Raw genomic sequence first — 18,876 nt, 5'->3', positions numbered from 1 at the left:
AGCATGAAGTAGGCTAAAAGATCATCACAGAATCTCATCTAAATAATACCAGAAATCATTGACATTTGACTGGAAACAGTCAAAATTTGTTTTATTTTTTTTACTTTTATTCTCCTAGTCATGACTTTAAAACTCAAAATTATGACTTATTTTCATAATTATGACTTTAAAACTGGATTTTTATTTTCATAATTGTGACAAAAACTTGTAAATATGTCCTTTTGTACTTTTATTTTTCATTCATGGTGGAAATGGACTTCCATTCATAAGAAAAATAATTTGAAACTGAAAAAATTGTAACTGAAAATTTAAACAAAAATCTGATACACAAATAAAAAGAAAAAACAATTATAAAAATATGCATTAAAAATAAAACAAGTCTTTACTCAAACTGAATTAAAGTTTGTTTTCACTTTTTAATGAAGATTTGACATTCAATTTCAAGATGTTTTTTTGGTTTCCAGTAGTTTTGTTTTTTCTTTTCAAATGTACATGGACTCTTGTGGGTTTTATTGTTAAGTCGGCAGTAATGACAACTAAAAAAAAAATCACAGCAAAAAATTTTTATGAAAAGTACAACGGTGTAGTAGGTCCAGATAAGGCGGGGGAGAAAAAGTGACTTTCTGCCAAACAACTCAGAAATTTTGAATTTGAGTTTGAAAATTCTATAAATATATATATTTTTTTACCTTTGAAACTTAGAAATGTTTTCTAGAAAATGTATGAGCTTACTCTCTGAATTTCTGAGTTCTTTGGTAATAATTTACTCCTTTTCTGTTCCATCCTCAAAGATCCGTCATGCTCCTCGTTTCCCCTGCTGTAGCCAGACTCCACCAGCAGATGGCGCCACTCTGTATTTATCGCCGCTGCAGCGCCGCAGATCGACAGTCTCTGTCACACAGCGGGGCGGACAGCTGTCTCCGGGAGAACCACCATCAGCTGCTGTCAGCGCCTCCATTCGGGAGTTTAAGTCCGTGTTTGGTCGCCGTTGTGTCGGTTTGTGTGTCGAGGAAACGCCCGGGAGCTCCGGGACTGGGAGCGGAGCAGCGGAGCCGCAGCGGCGGGTGAACGGGGGGCTTCTTCGGGGTCAGACCTGCGGGCTGGTGCGCAAGGTAAGAACCAGGATCTTCATCTGCGCTCCTTAAAAACAATATTTAAGTGTCCTAAACGCGGTTTATGCTTGTTCTGCTGGAGCTTAATGCTGATTTATTTACACATTTCCTAAAAATCAGGCTGAAATGAGAGAAACGGGGAAAAAGTTAGACCTTCAAACTGTAAACAGACTGAAAGTGGGAAGATTTAACGCGAAATGTAATGGTTGGTTATTATTTTCTGCTTTTTTACCCTCCAAATTTGGACAATTTTCCTTTAAAATTGATATTTTATTAGAAAGTGACATTCCATCAAGCATCAGTATTTTTATCCTTAGTTATTTAGTTTAATATTTGTAACATGTTATATGTGTACTTTAACTGTTTAATTACAGGGCAAAATAAACTTAAACATGAACATGAATTAACTTAAAAACAAGAGATGGAAGCACAAACTCACATTTATTTCATTCTTTAAAAATCTTAATTCAAATATGATGATCGAAATTAAACATGCAGGTAAATGCATTCACCTGAATAATTGGGAAAATCTGGTATGTCTTTTGAATTTGACAACATTAAGGCACATCTACCTCTAGTTTAGTGAATTATTTCTATTACTTGACCTTATTTAACCAGAAAAAAACTAATCTAGATTTTAAAAAGTAGCACAAAATTAACATTTCACAGACAAAGCTGGAAATCTTGCAAAAACATCTGCAAACATGTTTCTCGTGACTCCACACTGTTAGCTTTTGTAATAAAGTCTCCTCTGAGATGATGTTGAAGTTTTTCCCCATCTCAGTTTGCACCTTGTAGCTGAAAATAAAGTGTTTCTGTGAAAGACGGCGACAAGACCCTGAGCTCCTTACATGGACGAGGTTTGAGAGATAAGAGGGAACATGGATATGCCAGTACCTTGGCCTGCACATTGATAAATAGGAGCTTCCAACTGGTTGACGTCATGAACAAACTGGAAATGAACCTCCAGGCACGTAGCCACTGAGGCGAGGCGTTTGTATCCAAACAACAATTGAGCTGTTTAATACTCGGAACAACAGGAGGAGCAGAAAGACCCACGAAACTGCAGACTACCACCAAGATGTCACGTTTTTCCAAGAAAACTGACATTAAACAAATAAGTTGCAAAGTGAATAGATAAGGTTAGAAACAATGATTTCAATCCTGGAGGGTGTGGCATGGCGATGGAAACCATCACATTGTTTCACAGATGGCAGCACGTTTTCAAAGCTAGCAAACATGCTAAGGCGCTAAATGAAAAATTAGCAGATTAGTGGAAGTGTTTGCTGCTGACTGTCCTTAACGGGATGACGTCCATTTAATGTCAGATAATGAGAAGTATCTGATATTATCATTATCTGGTAAGTCAGATAATGATAATTATCTGACATTAATCTAGATTTTAAAAACTTGACTCCACACTGTTAGCTTTTGCAATAAAGTTTCCACTGAGATCATGTAGAAGTTTTTCCCCATCTCAGTTTGCGCGATACATCATATACGACGTATCGTGCTTCCATGAACAGGTTAGGATACGTCTGTGGCCTATTCAAAACATGTTCATCACATTTTTTGCACAAAATCATCCTAAGATGATGAGATTTTAGCTCATTTAGGCCGTCAGTTTAACTCTAAATAATCTGCTGCTGACCCCAACTCAACGTTTAAACTCGCATATGAAAATGGCTGCAAACAGACACACAACTATACAACTGTACAGTTTTTTTAATCAGTATAAACCCAAATAAAAGTGCAAAAATGTGTAAAATGTGAATTTTACATCACAGGTCATCTGGGTCTAGCTGTGTCTGAAATGAAATGATTTTTAATTATTTCTGCCATATGAAAAAAAGCAGTTCAGATAAATCAGTATAAGTGCAAAATGACTGAAACATGCATGTTGATCATAATTTAAAGCTTCATTAATGTTTCTATGTGATCATTAAAGTGAATAAATTCCTGACTTTGAGGTGAAATCAGATCCTCAGTTTGCTTTCCATGATGAAATCATTCAGATGTTCCAGAAAGAAAAAGAAAAGAAAGAAAAAGAAAAGCCCTCAGAAATGAGCGCTGATGGATTTCACAACTTTTGGAGAGTGGAGTGACCCTGAACTGTTGTTTGGACTAGGCCATCCCAATGCCAGCCAGAATTCAGCTGCTTCTTCCTGGAAGGACGGATAAATGTTTCTTTCTAGGAATAAAACCGGTGAATAAACCCGTCTGATAGACTTCTTTGCTCAAAGATTAGATGATGTGATTTCTAAGAAAACAATTAGCACATGTAGCTGCCGGGCAGGTAGCCAATGGGGAGCGGCTCGGCGTTTCTGTCGCTTCTGGTTTACATTCAAATTCTTCTGGAAGTAAAAGTGAAACCTTTTCTGTTTAAAGTCGACTATAACAAACAAACAGCTTCATTACAATAGTTTTAACTACAGGCACATGAGCTGCCAGAAAAATAAACATTTACACTGAGCCAGGGGTGTTCAAAGTGTGGCGCAGGGCCAACTGTGTCCCCCAGACCCTTTAATTTAATTACAGCAAAACTTAAAACGTTTTCTGATCAAGATTCAGAAACATCACAAACTTTTAGATATGATCACATCTACACTCAAAAACAAACTTTTCTGCTTTTAATTAATTTATAAAACTTTTCTAAATGCAACAAACATGAAGCAAATGAGAACTGATTAATTTATCTTCACATTGTGCAAAATAAACCGGAAGCTTTTCTGTTAGAGGATAAGATGCAAAAGTACATTTTTTTTGGCAAAATAATTTGCAAAAAAGGAGAGAAAACTTTAATGTCTATCTGCAAAATTATTTCTAAAACATGACAAAATATTTATGCACTTGTTTTATATAAAACATTTTTATTTAATTGTAATTATTCTGCAGAAATCAGTTTTTATTTTGACAGAGAAAAAACTAATTTTGTTAATTATGACTGATTTGTGAAAACCTCTATGTGAAGCTACAGCTAACAGTTTATTAGCTAATACAGGTCCTTCTCAAAAAATTAGCATATTGTGGTAAAGTTCATTATTTTCCATAATGTAATGATAAAAATTAAACCGTCGTATATTTTAGATTCATTTCACACCAACTGAAATATTTCAGGTCTTTTATTGTTTTAATACTGATGATTTTGGCATCCAGCTCATGAAAACCCAAAATTCCTGTCTCAAAAAATTAGCATATTTCATCCGACCAATAAAAGAAATGTGTTTTAATACCAAAAAAGTCAACCTTCAAATAATTATGTTCCGTTATGCACTCAATACTTGGTCAGAAATCCTTTTGCAGCCTTCAATGTGGCATGGAGGCCCAGGATGCTCCGATAGCGGCTTTAAGCTCATCCAGAGTTTTGGGTCTCCCAACTTTCTCTTCACAATGTCCCACAGATTCTCTCTGGGGTTCAGGTCAGGAGAGTTGGCAGGCCAACAGTAACACCATGGTCAGTAATACCAGTGGTTTTGGCTCTGTGAGCAGGTGCCAGGTGATGCTGAAAAATGAAATCTTCATCTCCATAAAGCTTTTCAGCAGATGGAAGCATGAAGTGCTCCAGAACCTCCTGATAGCTGCTGCATTGATCCTGCCCTTGATGAAACCCAGTGGACCAACACCAGCAGCTGACATGGCACCCAGACCATCACTGACTGTGGGAACTGGACCCTGGACTTCTGGCATCTTGGCATTTCCTTCTCTCCAGTCTTCCTCCAGATTCTGGCACCTTGATTTCCGAATGACATGCAAAATTTTCTTTCATCCAAAAAAAGTACTTTGGACCACTGGGCAAGAGTCCAGTGCTGCTTCTCTGTAGCCCAGGTCAGGAGCTTCTGCCGCTGTTTCTGGTTCAAAAGTGGCTTGACCTTTGACCTGGGGAATGAGTCACCTGTAGCCCATTTCCTGCACACGCCTGTGCACAGTGGCTCTGGATGTTTCTACTCCAGACTCAGTCCACTGCTTCCCCCAAGGTCTGGAATCGGCCCTTCTCCACAATCTTCCTCAGGGTCCGGTCACCTCTTCTCATTGTGCAGCGTTTTCTGCCACACTTTTTCCTTCCTACTGAGGTGCCTTGATACTCTGGGAACAGCCGATTCGTTCAGAAATTTATTTCTGTCTCACCCTCTTGCTTGAGGGAGTCAGTGATGGCCTTCTGGACAGCAGTCGGGTCAGCAGTCTGACCCATGATTGCGGTTTTGAGTAATGAACCAGGCTGGGAGTTTTTAAAGGCCTCAGGAATCTTTTTCAGGTGTTTAGAGTTACTTTGTTGATTCAGATGATTATTTTTGTTGCTCGTTCAGAGAACCTTTTCATGATATGCTAATATTTTGAGACAGGAATTTTGGGTTTTCATGAGCTGTTTGCCAAAATCATCAGTATTAAAACAATAAAAGACCAGAAATATTTCAGTTGGTGTGCAATGAATCTAAAATATGACGGTTAAATTTTTATCATTACATTATGGAAAATTATGAACTTTATCACAATATGCTAATTTTTTGAGAAGGACCTGTATATTGTCTGAAACTTTAGTCACCATGTTTACCAAACTCTGTCCCCAGCATGATGCCTCCACCTCCGTACCTGATGGTTTGTAGAGTTTTAATCAGACCTGAAGGCCCATTGAAGGTTCACCGTGTCGCTTATTGAAGAGGAAAATCCACCAAAATGCTAAACTTTCTGCTTCCATTGGAGCTGTTTGTTCTGTTGGAGACAGAATGTCGCAAATAAATCCTGAAATCCCTCAAACACATCAGGGTTTGATTAAACGAGGCTCAGGGAGGAATTTTAACGTCATTTATGTGCAGAAAGAGCGTCATGGTTCTTCACGGTTGGATCTCTGGGTTTTCTGGGTGGAACCAACTGACTTTGTGTTCATGTTTCCATCGCAGATCAACATGACATCTGCGGCGCTCACGCTGCTTCTCCTCTTCCTCCACGTCTTCGGCCTCCAGTCGCAGCCTGATGCAGGTAGGGCTTTCATGTTTCAGGTCCAAACGGCTTCCACTCCTCTGATTAGTTTGTTCTTCGGTGGGTTTTCAGGACAAATCGTCTCTTTAGGTCAGTAAAACTGCAGCCTTGGAGCACAATGCGTGTTGCACAACATGCTTGGCCTCCGCAGAGAGAGCCAGCGGCTTTCTGGTGAAGTGGCTTACCAGGAATTCTGTGGAGCGGGAAAACAATGGGAAGCTGTTTAGTGCGAAGGGCCCGGTTTGGGTCCAGCAGCTGCAGAAAAACGCTTCACACATGGCTCACATTTCAGCTGAGGTCTGCAGAGAGTGTTTAGGACCGGTTGGACATCTGGAGCCGGGTTTGGTTGTGTAACAGTGCAGCGCTCTGGGTTTGGCTTTTATATTTTATGACTTTTTGTTGAAACTGAAATGACTTTTCTACGACAGCAAAGCGAGATCCAGCAGTTGGTTGTAGAAGCAAAACTGGAGTCATTTCAGCAAGTGAGAGGAGAAATGTTTGATGAACGGCTCATTCAGACATGTTGGACCACTGACCCGAATAAAAATGTTCAGTATTCACACATTTTTTTGTGGAACATAACTCCAAATTATCATCAGACAGTGGTGGGTGCACTTCTGCTAATGCGCTAACAGCATAGCTAATCTTTTATATAAATCATTTGCTAACTTTGAAAACATTTAGCACACCTGGCTTCCCCTAATTTACATTCTGAGATGCTAGTTTTGTAAACTTTCAGTTGAATAAAAGCTCAATAATGTTGGAGTTTTGGTTATTAACTGTTAAATTCTTCACGTAGTTATATGTTTATGCGTTTTTCTAACTTTGTAAACGTTTAGCACACTTTAGCTTCTCCTAAATTACATTCTGAGATGCTAATTTACATGGATGTTTTGTAAATATGTAGTTGAATAAAGTTTGACATCTGTGTTGGCTAACAGTGTTATCCATGGTTTAGAATCTACAGAAAAAATTAAGTCAGGATAAGCTAAGTGTGCTAAATGTTATCAACATTAGCAAAGTGCTAACACGCTTAAAGAATTCTCTAGGGCTGATTTACTTGGTTGTTTTCTAATATTCAGTTGAATAAAGTTTAATACGTGTGTTTCAGTTTTGGTTATCGACTATTAAGAAATCTTCATGTAGTTAGATGTTTAGCACGTTAGCATTTTTGCTAACTTTAGAAACATTTAGCTCACTTAGCTTCCCTGAAATTCATTTTTCCAGATACGTTCTAAAGCTCTCATTTACTTGGCTGTTCTGTAAACTTGCAGTTTAATAAAATATTTTTTGTGTATTTTTAAAACATATTTATTGGAAAAAAAGATTTTTCTTTTTATGTTTAGCTCTTTCCTGCCTTCCAGAACAAAAACATAAAAAGAAACTAAAAGCTCAGATGCACAAAAGCTACAAAATTAAATTAAAAACAGGAAAGAAATGAATAAAAATAGAGAGTGCAGATTTTTTGAGTAGCCTCCAGTTTTCCCAGCTGCAGAGTTCACTGCAGGACATTTTGAAGTAATGAGTCGACTAAAATAGCTCCACTTTTCCAGCCATGTCGAAGCCCTCAGAGGTTCTGCTTCTACGAATCAACCGGACCGAGTTTTCCCAGCCAGGCGGTCTGATTCAGACTTTGTTTGGACTTGTTCTGGTCCTGCTGTTTTCATTTCCACAGTCCCGTTTTGTTAGTGCTCCCTCATGGCTTCCTGCCTGACACTTTCACCTCATTAAAACCGCAACAGAATGTGTTCGATTTAACTCTGTTTGGGGGAAAAACATCAGCAGGATTGATTTGAAATGGAGGGAAAAGTGACAGAGGAGTCCAGGCTGCGAGGAGAAGCAGAAGGATTTCCAGTTATTTATGAGGTTTGTTCTGCTGGGTCGATCCAGTGCAGGAAGCAGATTCTCCGGCTCATCAGGGCCAGGTTTTCTCCCTGGAGAGGGACACAGGGTTGCCAGATCTGACTGACAGTTTCCAGACCACGTACAACAGAAAACCGCAAATCTCAGCTTATAAGAAAACTCATGTCAACTGTACCAGATTTATGTTTATGTTGGGGTATTGGACCCATAAGAATAATAATAAAAAAGTAAAATTCCAAGAGTAAAGTCATAAAATTACCAAAGTCAAAATAAGACGAGAATTAAGTCATCTCATATTATTTTCACTGTACTTTGGTAATTTTATGACTTTATTGTCACATTATTTTGACTTTATTCTTGTATTATTTAAACTTTATCATGCGGCTTTACTCTAATAGTACATTTTTATTCTCTTAATTTTATGATTTTAATCTCATGTTTTATCCACTCAGAACTTTTTTCTCATGATTAAATTTTTTTATTGTCTTTGCGTGACTCTAATACTCAGATATAAAAAAAAATCTAATCTGTGCTTTAAGTCATCGACTACATTTATAAACTTGTGACATTTTAAAACATTGTTGATATTCTGACCAGAACCAGATCCAATTTTGACAGCAAACATCTTCAGACTTGGGTAGAAACCCGTCCAACCTGGCAACCCTGCTGGAGCACATTGACTGACGGCTGAACGTTTGCTTTAAATAACCTCTTTGCCTGATTGAAGGCATAATGGCGGCTTCCCAGGGGCCTTAATGGCTCCAAAACTCCTGCTAATTAACACGGAGCGGCCGGCCAGTACGCCGCGTCCCGCCTGATAATTAATGAATGACTGTCCGCTAAGTGAATGTTTCCTGCGCCCCAGCGGACAGGAAGCTCATCTGGATTTATGGAAATGCATGCAGGATGTGGTGCTGCGCCCTGAAATAGCTTGCTGGCAGCTTTGGGGGTATAAATCAAGGCGTAAACATGTTTACTGCAGATCTGGTGACGGCTCCGCCATCAGCTTTTTTTGTGTGTGTGTGTGTGATGGGAACACGGCGTGAGGTGACGTTCCCATCTGGGAGGTAATCCCGGCGTAAGCAGTAGGGGACGTCCCGCTCCATGCTGTTTACCTTCAGCGGGGTGAACTGTGCCCGACAGCCGCTAAGCAAACAGACACGCTCAAGCTGACGTTACAGAAAGGCGGAGGGAGGGTCAGGGTGTCCGCGGCGCGCATCCTGAAAATGTCCGACCATTTCTTTAGAAGTCTCACTTCATTTAAAAAAATAAAAGTAACACCCCTTCAAATTAAGATCATTTAATAAATTCTGTTTCACAAACACTATTTAATATCATATATTCTATGTTTGTTTTTTTTCTCGCGGGGATTTTCTGTCAGGCAAAAGTTTAAGTCGCACTTGAAGATCTTTGCGTTTTGTGACTCCGGGCGGAGGAGGCTACCGCTAACTAGTTGCTAATATATACAAAAAAAAAGTCTTAATGTAAAAAAAAGTAAGTTGGCGTATAATATATTAATAAATTTCTTAAATTCTGTTTGGACAGGACTATTTAATGTCGTATAATCTATTTTTTTCCTCGCGGGGATTTTCTGTCAGCTAAAAGTTTGAGTCCCACTCATCTTCATTCTGTTGATTGGAGACGGTTGAGGCTACCGCTAACTAGCTGGTAGCATACCCTTTGCTAACTAGTTGGCTAGTTTTTTGTACGATAGCATATTAGGGCCATTGTAGATAAGAGGGGGGAGAAACGGGAGGAGTGCATTTTTGCCATGAATAGCAGAAATATTGAAATCAATCTCAAGTTTCCTAGACAGATATTTCTGAGTTTCAGAAGTCAAATATTTTAGACCTGGTAATTTTTTTAATCCATCTGTTTATCCATCCATCTATCCATTCGTTCGTCCATCTGTCTGTTCGTCTATCCAACAAGTCATCCTCCATCCAAAAAACTAGTAAAGTAGAGAAGTCTTGGGTTGTGTTTGCTGAAAAAACCCACCTGCAATTTTCAACTTTTAGAGCTCAAAAAATGTCCAGATTTTTTTTTATAATGAAAATGTAAGGGTTTTTTTTTTGGCAGAAATTTACTCAGTTTTTTCTATCTGCAGTACCATCGTAGCTGATGCTACCAGTAGCTAGCTGCTAACATACTAGCTAGCTAGTTAGCCAGTATTTTAGCTTGTTAGCTGGCTAGCTTGAGTTAAGTGTAAATTTATCGCCAGTTTGTTGGATGCCATTCATGCATTTCTGTGCATTTTGGACGTAAAGGTGTTAAATTTCAGTTGGTGGAACCTGTAGAAGCATGTCAGTGGGTCGGCCCGGTTCTGCCAGCCCTCAGGTTCTCTCCTCCACTGAGAGATTTTCTGACCACATAGCTGGGTATCGTGTCACATTTTTCTCCTAATCCTGATGAAGCTTGGCCCTGAACAGGAGGAGCCGGTTATCTGGTAAACAGGTTATTTTTAACCCCTGACTCTTGTTCTCTGAAGTGGGCCAATAGTAAAGCATCCATCATCATTATCACAGGGAAACGGCGCTCAGCCAGTCTGGACTTGTGAGGCGTTGAGCTGCTGATGGCCTGCAGGAGGATTCAGGTGGTTTCGTCTGTTTTCATGACCAGAGTGAGGAATGCTGCAGCCGATCCTCTGCTGTAAACGTCCAAACTTTTTTGTCACTTTGACCAAAATCATCAAGTTAAAAGAGAAAACAAAAAACTAGTAAATTCTTGATTTTTTTGCCTTCTCAGCAGGACATGTATCATTTAAATGAAATAAAGAAAAAATCACCTTAAAGCTGCTTTGTGTAACCTTTATGAAAATATTTTTTTACATATTTGTTGAAGCTATCACTATGTTGTGACAGTATAATCTGTAAAACTTTAACTCCTCTGTTTTCTCCCAGTGTTAACTAGAATTAACCAATCAGAGCTAGGAGGTGGGACTTAGCGCTGTCAATCACTCTCATTTCTCTCTGCTGCTCTGCAGCTAGCCTATAAGTTGGCATAGCCACTGATGATGGCAGGTAAACAGTTTTTCTGTAATTGTTTCTCAACCAGTAGCACATTTAGCAGCGAGTACATGAGGATAATCAACAGCACTTGGCAGTAATTAAGCCAAAACTGTACAAAATAATATATAAATTTAGCATTTTTCACCATCTATAGTAACTCTGAATAATATTTAATTTAAGATAAAAAAAAATAGATATTTTTTCGACCTGAATTATTTTGTTTGGCCCCTTCAATCAGCAGTTACATAACTTTTATGCTAACGAAGCTCTTCACTCATTATTCTAAGAGTTTTAGCTCAGATCCTGAAGCTGCAAAGACACGAAACAACTGGGTTTTTCAGGATAACATGGAGGAAACTGTATTTACTGAAGATGAATGTTTTACTTTGGCGGAACAGACAGCAGAAAGTGGTAATTTCTGCGTTTTCTGCCAGATGTGGTGTTTACTGGGCCTGCAGCCTGCAGCTGCTCCTCCGAGAGCTGCTCCAGGCACACATGCTCTCAATTTGTGCAGGCAGTAAAACCCGAGCCGCACGCCTCTTTCTGTGTGAGTGCATTTCTTGGTACGGCGAGAACAAACAGATTATTCCACGACAGCGGAGGAGCAAACTCCTCCTGCAGAGAGACGGAAAACGACTTCCAGGAAAACGCTGCCGGCCACAGAGAGCCGCTCTGCGCCATCTTATCTGTCATTTCAGCCACTCAGTCATAAATATCAGTAACTGCAAAAACTAAAAGGGACCATCAATGACAGAAGCAGAAAGCATTATGAGCTTATCTGCCTTCATTCACTGAAAAGGAAAATTAGATAAAGAAAAATATTATAGAAATATTTCAAATATACAAACATCACCTTGTTCAATGACTTTCAACATTTTCTTAATCCAGAAAGAGATTTAAAGTCTGAATTTTTTCACAGAATTCTGAATTTTTCTGAGAATTCTGACTTTAGTCTCAGAAATTATACATTTCTCTGAGTTTAGACTATTGTTTTAGATTTTTTTTTCCAGAATTCACTGAATTCCGATTTTTTTCACAGAATTAATTTTTCTCAGAATTCTGGGTTTTCCGTCTCAAATTTCTTAATTATTTCTCTAAATTTTAACTTCTTTCCTCAAAATTCTGAATTCCAGTCAGAATTATTTTTATTTTCCAGTTGCCCTAGTCCTCTTCTGTTGTATTTTCTTTATCTTTCCAAATCTGTTTTGAATATTCTTTGGTGTGTATGCGCTTTGTGCGTAGATTTTAAAATATTTTGCTCAGTCAGATCAGTTAAACTTATCAGATGATGGGTTTGTGTGATTTCACCTCACCAATGACTCCGGCTGCTCTCTCTTCTGCAGTAAAAATCTATCAACTTTTACCGAACACTTCCACACAATATGTCAGATATGAAACAATCAGTAAGTTATGAAAAATATCAGAGGCCTTTTTGTCCTGCAGCTCAAACTGCTTCAAATGCAGGAATAGAAAGAGATAAAGAAGCAGATATTGTTTTTAATAAAATGTGTAAACATTTTCTCTTCCTCTCCAGTGCGGCCTCACCTCACCGGCTGCGTCTCTCGCAACATGGAGACGTTCCTCTGCAGATGGAGCGCCGGATCCTTCCAGAACCTCACAGAACCAAAAGATTTACGCCTGTTCTACTTCAACAGAGTGTAAGGAAAAACATCGACTTCACTAAACCATAAACCTGCATTTTCCTCTGCTTCAAAGACGCAGCGAGGATTTTTAAAAACATGAAAACCTGCTTCAGGTTTAGAGCAGAAACATGAACTTGGGCTTAACTGAGATAAAATCAAAGCAGAGTTATCTGTGTACCCAGATCCACCGGGTCCAACAGGCAAAGTCCACCTGCGGGTCAAAGTGATGCTGCTTTAAATCAACCAAACAAACGCAAATCAAGTTAATGTTTAGCTTATAATAATTTATTTCAGCTGGAATAATCATAAAGTGACTTAAACTGGAGCCAGAAGATCAAATATATATATAAATCCAGTAGTGGGGATGCTAATGCGCTACTAGCAGAACTAATTGTTAGCGCTTTAGCTAACTTTGAAAACATTTAGCATATTTAGCTTCCCTTTACTTAATTTTTCCACATAAATTCTACAGCTCTAATTTACTTGGCTGCTTTGTAAACTTTCAGTTGAATAGTTTGATATCTGTGCTGAAGTTTTGGCTATTCATGCTCTTATTTTGAAATTAAATGAAGCCCTGAAAATCTAGAAGACTTTTAAACACAGAAGAAATAATATTAGCACTTTCTGATTAGCTTTTGCTGTATGTAATGTCGATAAAGTGTTGAGTATCAGCTTCCAAACATATGTCGGTGTGCAGTGTATATGTCATGTGCATGATTGACAACAACTGATCAGTTAGAATTTTATAAAGAAAAACTCAATAATTCTTAGGAAATGTTTGTTTTCTGGTGATTAAGCTAGCAGTGCTGAATCAAAACCCCCAGAACGTATCATAAACCAGCATCAATGTCGTCCCTTTCAGGCTTCTCGGCAGCTCAGATAAAAATTGGGACGAATGTCCGCAGTACAGCGCAGAGAGACCAGACGAGTGCTTCTTCAACGAGAACCACACCACAGTCTGGACGTCCTACACGGTGCAGCTGCGCTCCAGGGACCGGACCGTCCTCTACGACGAGATCTCCTTCACCCTGGAAGACCTCGGTGAGTTCACAGCCGCAGAGAAACGTAGGAAAGTCCAGATTGGCTTCTGGATACCACTTTAGAGAAACCTTCCTCCTGTTAGCGGGACAGAAAGCAGATTCTTCTGCAGAAGACATGACGTCCAACTGGTTTTAATAATGAAAAGTGTTGGGATCAATTAGAGAAAATGTGTTTGAATTTTCTGCCTGTTTTGATCCTGTTTCTGCTCTGCAGTGCAACCGGACCCCCCGTTCGGCCTGAACTGGACGCTGATGAACGTCAGCCTGACAGGATCGCACTTCGACGCCATGCTGAGCTGGAGGCCTCCGGCGACAGCTGACGTGGAGACGGGATGGATGGCGCTGCAGTACGACGCCCAGTACCGCCAGGCCAACACCGAGCGCTGGGAACAGGTGGGAGGCCATGCCGGCTGCGTTACGGTGCAGAGGACAGTTACAACAATCAGTCAAATCTATTTGTCTCCAAGTTAAGCCACCAGCTGATAATTCAAACAAGACTTTTTCAGCCTCCTGTTAATAAAAATAAGAAATTAAAGAATAGGAAGTTAAAATAAACAGAGAAAACTAAAGACTGTTGTGAAATCCAATTGTTTTCTCGTTGTTCCTCATGTGACAGAAGGCTGACTTTGTAACTGTCTCTATGTGACTCTGAAGGCTCAGATTTCAGCCTGTTCTCCAGTTTCCAGCTGCAGTAACTGAAGCTGTGCTGACTGTAGATGGTTCCTCTTTATTTCCAGAGATAATAACTTGAGTTTTTAACCCTTTGTGCTCCTCAGACCGGCCTGGTGAAAACAACGCACCGCTCCCTGTTCGGCCTTCAAACCAACGTCAACTATGAGGTCAGAGTTCGCTGCAAAATGCTGGCAGGGAAGGACTTTGGAGACTTCAGCGACTCTGTGTTCATCCACATCCCATCTAAAGGTAAACGCTTATAAAGCTGTGTTAAAACTTTTTGCTTTTTCAATTCACTCATTTTACTGTTTTTTGTCCTTCAGTTTCCAGATTCCCAGTTATGGCTCTGCTCATCTTTGGAGCGTTGTTTTTAGTGGCCGTCCTGCTGCTGGTCATCATTTCACAGCAGGAAAAGTTAGTATCTGATCGTCAGAATATTTGAGTCTGAACCAAGAGAATGAAGAAGAAATGAGATTTCTGCTGTTTTCTTTCCTGCTTCAGGTTGATGTTTATCCTCCTGCCTCCTGTTCCTGGACCGAAAATACGAGGAATCGACCCGAATCTACTGAAGGCAAGTTTCCACAAGAACAATAAAAGACATCATAAAATACATGTAGTTTTATTAGTATATATATTTTTTAATTAAATGCATTTATTTTTTCCTACAGTTGAGCTTTTTTCTGGCTAAAATTATGCACTTCAAAAACACAAAATCTTACAAAGTATTTTTGTTCTGGTTTCTAATGCAAAAACACTTGAAATGAGACAAAACTAACTTACAACTGAACAGCAAGATATAAGAGCTTGTTTTAAGTAAATAATTAATATTAAACTTATAACAAGATATTTGACCATGTTATAATAACAAGACTATGATATTGTGTAAAAAAAATGCAATGAACATATTTTGTATAAACCCATGGTTGAGTTGCTAGGTGACGGGCGGAACTCTGCTGGGGTTGCTAGGTGACGGGCGGAACTCTGCTGGGGTTGCTAGGTGACGGGCGGATCTCTGCTGGGGTTGCTAGGCAACGGCCTGCTGATTTGTGACGTTACATTCTGGAAGTTTTTGAAATGACTCATTTCCCAGAACCTAAAAACAGACTTTTGCCAAAAAACATCTCGGTGTTTATTTTAGGCATCTGGGTTGTTTTTAGAAGCCAGTTAGACCCAAATGGAATCACAAAAACATTTAAGATGTGAATTTTTACTTTCTATTTAAGGTTGAAATTGAAATATAAATATCTATTTTGGGTTCTGTGGGAAGTCATGGGTGTCTGAACTGTGTCCATTTCAGAAAGGGAAACTCCGAGAGCTCACATCCATCCTCACCGGCCCGCCCGACCTCAGGCCAGAGCTCTACAACAACGACCCCTGGGTGGAGTTCATCGACCTGGACATCGAGGAGTCCAATGACAAGCTGCTGGACATGAACACGGGCTGCCTCATGGACCGCTCCCCGATGTCTCCAGGCTCGGCCGTCTTCAGGGACAACGACTCGGGCCGCTCCAGCTGCTGTGAGCCGGATCTGCTGAGTGAGGCGAGCGCGTCGCCCGTCCATCAGGAGGCGAGCGCGTCGCCCGTCCATCAGGAGGCGAGCGCGTCGCCCGTCCATCAGGAGGCGAGCGCGTCGCCCGTCCATCAGGAGGCGAGCGCGTCGCCCGTCCATCAGGAGGCGAGCGCGTCGCCCGTCCATCAGGAGGCGAGCGCGTCGCCCGTCCATCAGGAGGCGAGCGCGTCGCCCGTCCATCAGGAGGCGAGCGCGTCGCCCGTCCATCAGGAGGCGAGCACCGCAGAGCAAAGTTCAGTGTTTGTAGCAGTGGAGGGCAGGGAGGCGGCAGCGTACACGCAGGTCGGCGAGGTCAGGTCATCTGGGAGCGTTCTGCTGGAGAAAACCACTATTAAAGAGACAAACATGGAGGAGGAGAAGGGGAAGAAACAAGATGACGTCTTGGTGAATGCAGATCAGAGAGACTGCAGCTCTGAGATGAAGCGGTTAGCAGAGCTTCCTGAGAGCGTGGCCCAGCTGCCTGCTGCTCCTGTCTACACCGTGGTGGAAGGCGTGGACATGCAGAACAGCCTCCTACTTACACCAACGCCAGCCCCCAACCCAACCGGCCCCAAAATCCCAGCTACGCCCGACGGCTACCTGACCCCCGACCTGCTGGGAAGCGTCACGCCGTAAATCAGCCGGGGATTGAATCACCCAGAACTTGTTAATCTAAAGGAAGGTCAGTTCCTGGAGGTGCCCTGACTGGGTTTCAGCTAGCTTAAAATAGCTAGTGGAGCAGCAGGAGCCTGAGGCGTTCAGAGAAACCTGGACCCAGCAACACTGTTGCACCTTAAACCAGCACAGCGTAAATAAATATCTCTGCTAAGCTGCACCTATCAGTTCATGTCAGCGCGCTAGTAAAGGCTAATAAAGATGCTACAGGGAAGATCTGAATCTGTAGATGGGAAATCAGAGGGAGCAAATACCAGTGGTGAGCACCGCTAGCTAACAAGGAAGCTACACTAACTCTAAAGCGCTAATTTGTTCCGATAATGCTAAGGCGCTACCCCATTTAGCAAAAGCTAACACTAAAGTGGTATACCATTTAGTTTTTTAGCTAACGGTAAAGTGCTGCACCACTTAGCTTTGTTAGCAGAAGCTAATGCTAATGTGCTAAGACGCTAACTTCAATTCAAATTGTATCTGCCCCTGAAAGACTACAACTCTCAAACATCAGTTTAATTTTGACTTCATAATTTATGTCATTTATGCCTTTTGATATTATATTTGTTTACATCTTATTTTTTAATGTCATCTTGTTTGTTTGTTTCATGTTTAAAATGTCATTGGAGGTAAAAAAAAAAAGGAGCAAAGTGAGAAGAAGAAACAGAACTGCTGTGTAAACAGTTTTTACCCCTTTCAAAATAAGAGTATGACTATAAACGTCTAACTACTTGAAGAATTCAATAACACAAACTTCAACACAGATGAAGTTTGGGTTTATAAAAGAGCCAAGTAAATTAGTGCTTTATAATTTATAAGAAAAAATTAATTTAGGGAATGTTAAGTGCGCAAATGTTTTCAAATTTAGTAAAAATGCTAAAGTGCTAACTGGAAAAATAGCTATGCTATTAGCAGGTTAGTGTGCCCACCACTGACGAATGCCACCATTTTTGCCTAATAAATAATTGATTTAGAACAAATTAAGTGAGGTTTGATGATGACATTCATCTGTTCTGGTGGAATAAAGTTAGCACACCCTCTTCCAGTTAAATGGTCTCATCGCTGTGTGGCTTAATTTAAAAAGCAGCTTTGAATCTCATAATCTAAATTGTGAAGGAAAAAGGTCAGAAAAGGTCAACATTGTAACATGTTCTGAAAATCCAGGTGCTCTGTAATTATAGAGAAATAACTTGTCATAATTTTGTCTTTTTTCAGTATTTAAACACCAGTATTCACTAATTCAACTGCTACATAATCTATGAAAATGATAAACAAAAAGTCATGCATTTACTTTTTTATGTATTTAATACTTTCAGCTATGTTTGAATATTTCTGTCATGTTTCACTTGGTAATGTTGATGCTGTTTCATATATGAAGCCTAAAGAAAAGGCGAATAAATCTTCATTTCTACACTAAAGCATTACTGGACTGTAAATTATCCTTTTATTTTAGTGCCTGTTCTTTTCATTTAAAACTGAAATATTTTTTAAGTTTAAATTTTTTGTGTATTTTTTGCCGTTATATCTGAGTAATTTGTATTCATTTATGATTTGAAATCACGCATGTATTTTCTTCTTCACTGTCTGACATTAACTAAACTTCCTGTTGTCGGTCAGTTATGTTTGGAGAATTCTTCCAGGTGTCAAACTCGAGGCACAGGGGCCAAATCCGGCCCGTCAGAAGTTTTATTGTGGCCCTTTTATGTTAAAGTGTCCTTAAATATTATTTTATCTATCGGATCAGCAGTTTTATCTGTATTCTGCCAAATTAGATCAGGATGAAAATATATTTTATATTATTTAACTTTAAGAAGTTCTCATTGAGTGGAAAGATACTGAATATTTTAACAGTTTAATCGCTAGTTTTGTTAGCACATTCCGCCACAACTGGCTCTTTAAAAATATTAGATTAGTTTCATTTAATGTCATAAATAGAAGGTTGTATTTCTTTTAAACAGTAAATGACTGATTTCAGCTGCATTTGTTAAACCTGTTTAGCTTTCTGTAAGAAGTTACCTTCAGCTGGATGATGAGCAGGAAAACTGGAGGTAACATTTAGCAAATGGTCAAGGAAGTGGACTGATAAAATGAAGTTTAATCTGAATTTTCTTTGCATGAATGTTTGGACAATCTTTGGAAAACTTTCCAGACATTTGTGGATCCATCTCATGTCAGCATCTAGAAAGGGAAATGGCTTCTTTTCTGCCAATAATATGGGTCATAATAAATGTAAAAAAAACATTCAAAGTTTATAAAGTTACACATTAAACAACTTTTCAACAACTTATGTTGCTGTCTTGTTTTAATCTGATCTCTTTGAAGTGTCCTTGAAATTGGTTGGCTGTCTTC

General features: G+C 39.7%; 1 protein-coding gene across 2 annotated transcripts; it reads left to right on the top strand.

The window, feature by feature from the left end:
- The first annotated feature begins 830 nt into the window (after nt 1-830).
- On the top strand, nt 831-18,814 carry ghrb (growth hormone receptor b). Of its 2 annotated transcripts, XM_015001864.2 has the most exons (9): nt 831-1,112; nt 6,008-6,086; nt 12,492-12,615; nt 13,463-13,641; nt 13,855-14,033; nt 14,417-14,561; nt 14,636-14,726; nt 14,814-14,883; nt 15,610-18,814. In XM_015001864.2, the coding sequence occupies exons 2-9, from the start codon at nt 6,014-6,016 to the stop codon at nt 16,495-16,497; spliced, it is 1,749 nt and encodes a 582-aa protein (XP_014857350.2). In that variant the 5' UTR covers nt 831-1,112; nt 6,008-6,013; the 3' UTR covers nt 16,498-18,814. The 2 variants fall into 2 exon arrangements, with proteins under 2 accessions (XP_014857350.2, XP_014857349.2); XM_015001863.2 differs by lacking the exon at nt 831-1,112 and having other exon boundaries at nt 5,978-6,086.
- The last annotated feature ends 62 nt before the right edge of the window (nt 18,815-18,876 follow it).

Source organism: Poecilia mexicana, unplaced genomic scaffold, assembly GCF_051168715.1.
Source record: "Poecilia mexicana isolate PSO_F unplaced genomic scaffold, ASM5116871v1 scaffold_12, whole genome shotgun sequence".
NCBI classification, from domain to species: Eukaryota; Metazoa; Chordata; class Actinopteri; order Cyprinodontiformes; family Poeciliidae; genus Poecilia; species Poecilia mexicana.
This window is presented reverse-complemented; position numbering and strand designations above follow the sequence as displayed.

Coding starts and splice junctions, on each gene's coding strand:
- ghrb (XM_015001863.2), top strand. CDS start 5,993: ATGTTTCCATCGCAGATCAACATGACATCTGCGGCGCTCACGCTGCTT. Junction 6,087..12,491: donor CCAGTCGCAGCCTGATGCAG/GTAGGGCTTTCA, acceptor CTTCCTCTCCAG/TGCGGCCTCACCTCACCGGC. Junction 14,034..14,416: donor ACACCGAGCGCTGGGAACAG/GTGGGAGGCCAT, acceptor TGTGCTCCTCAG/ACCGGCCTGGTGAAAACAAC.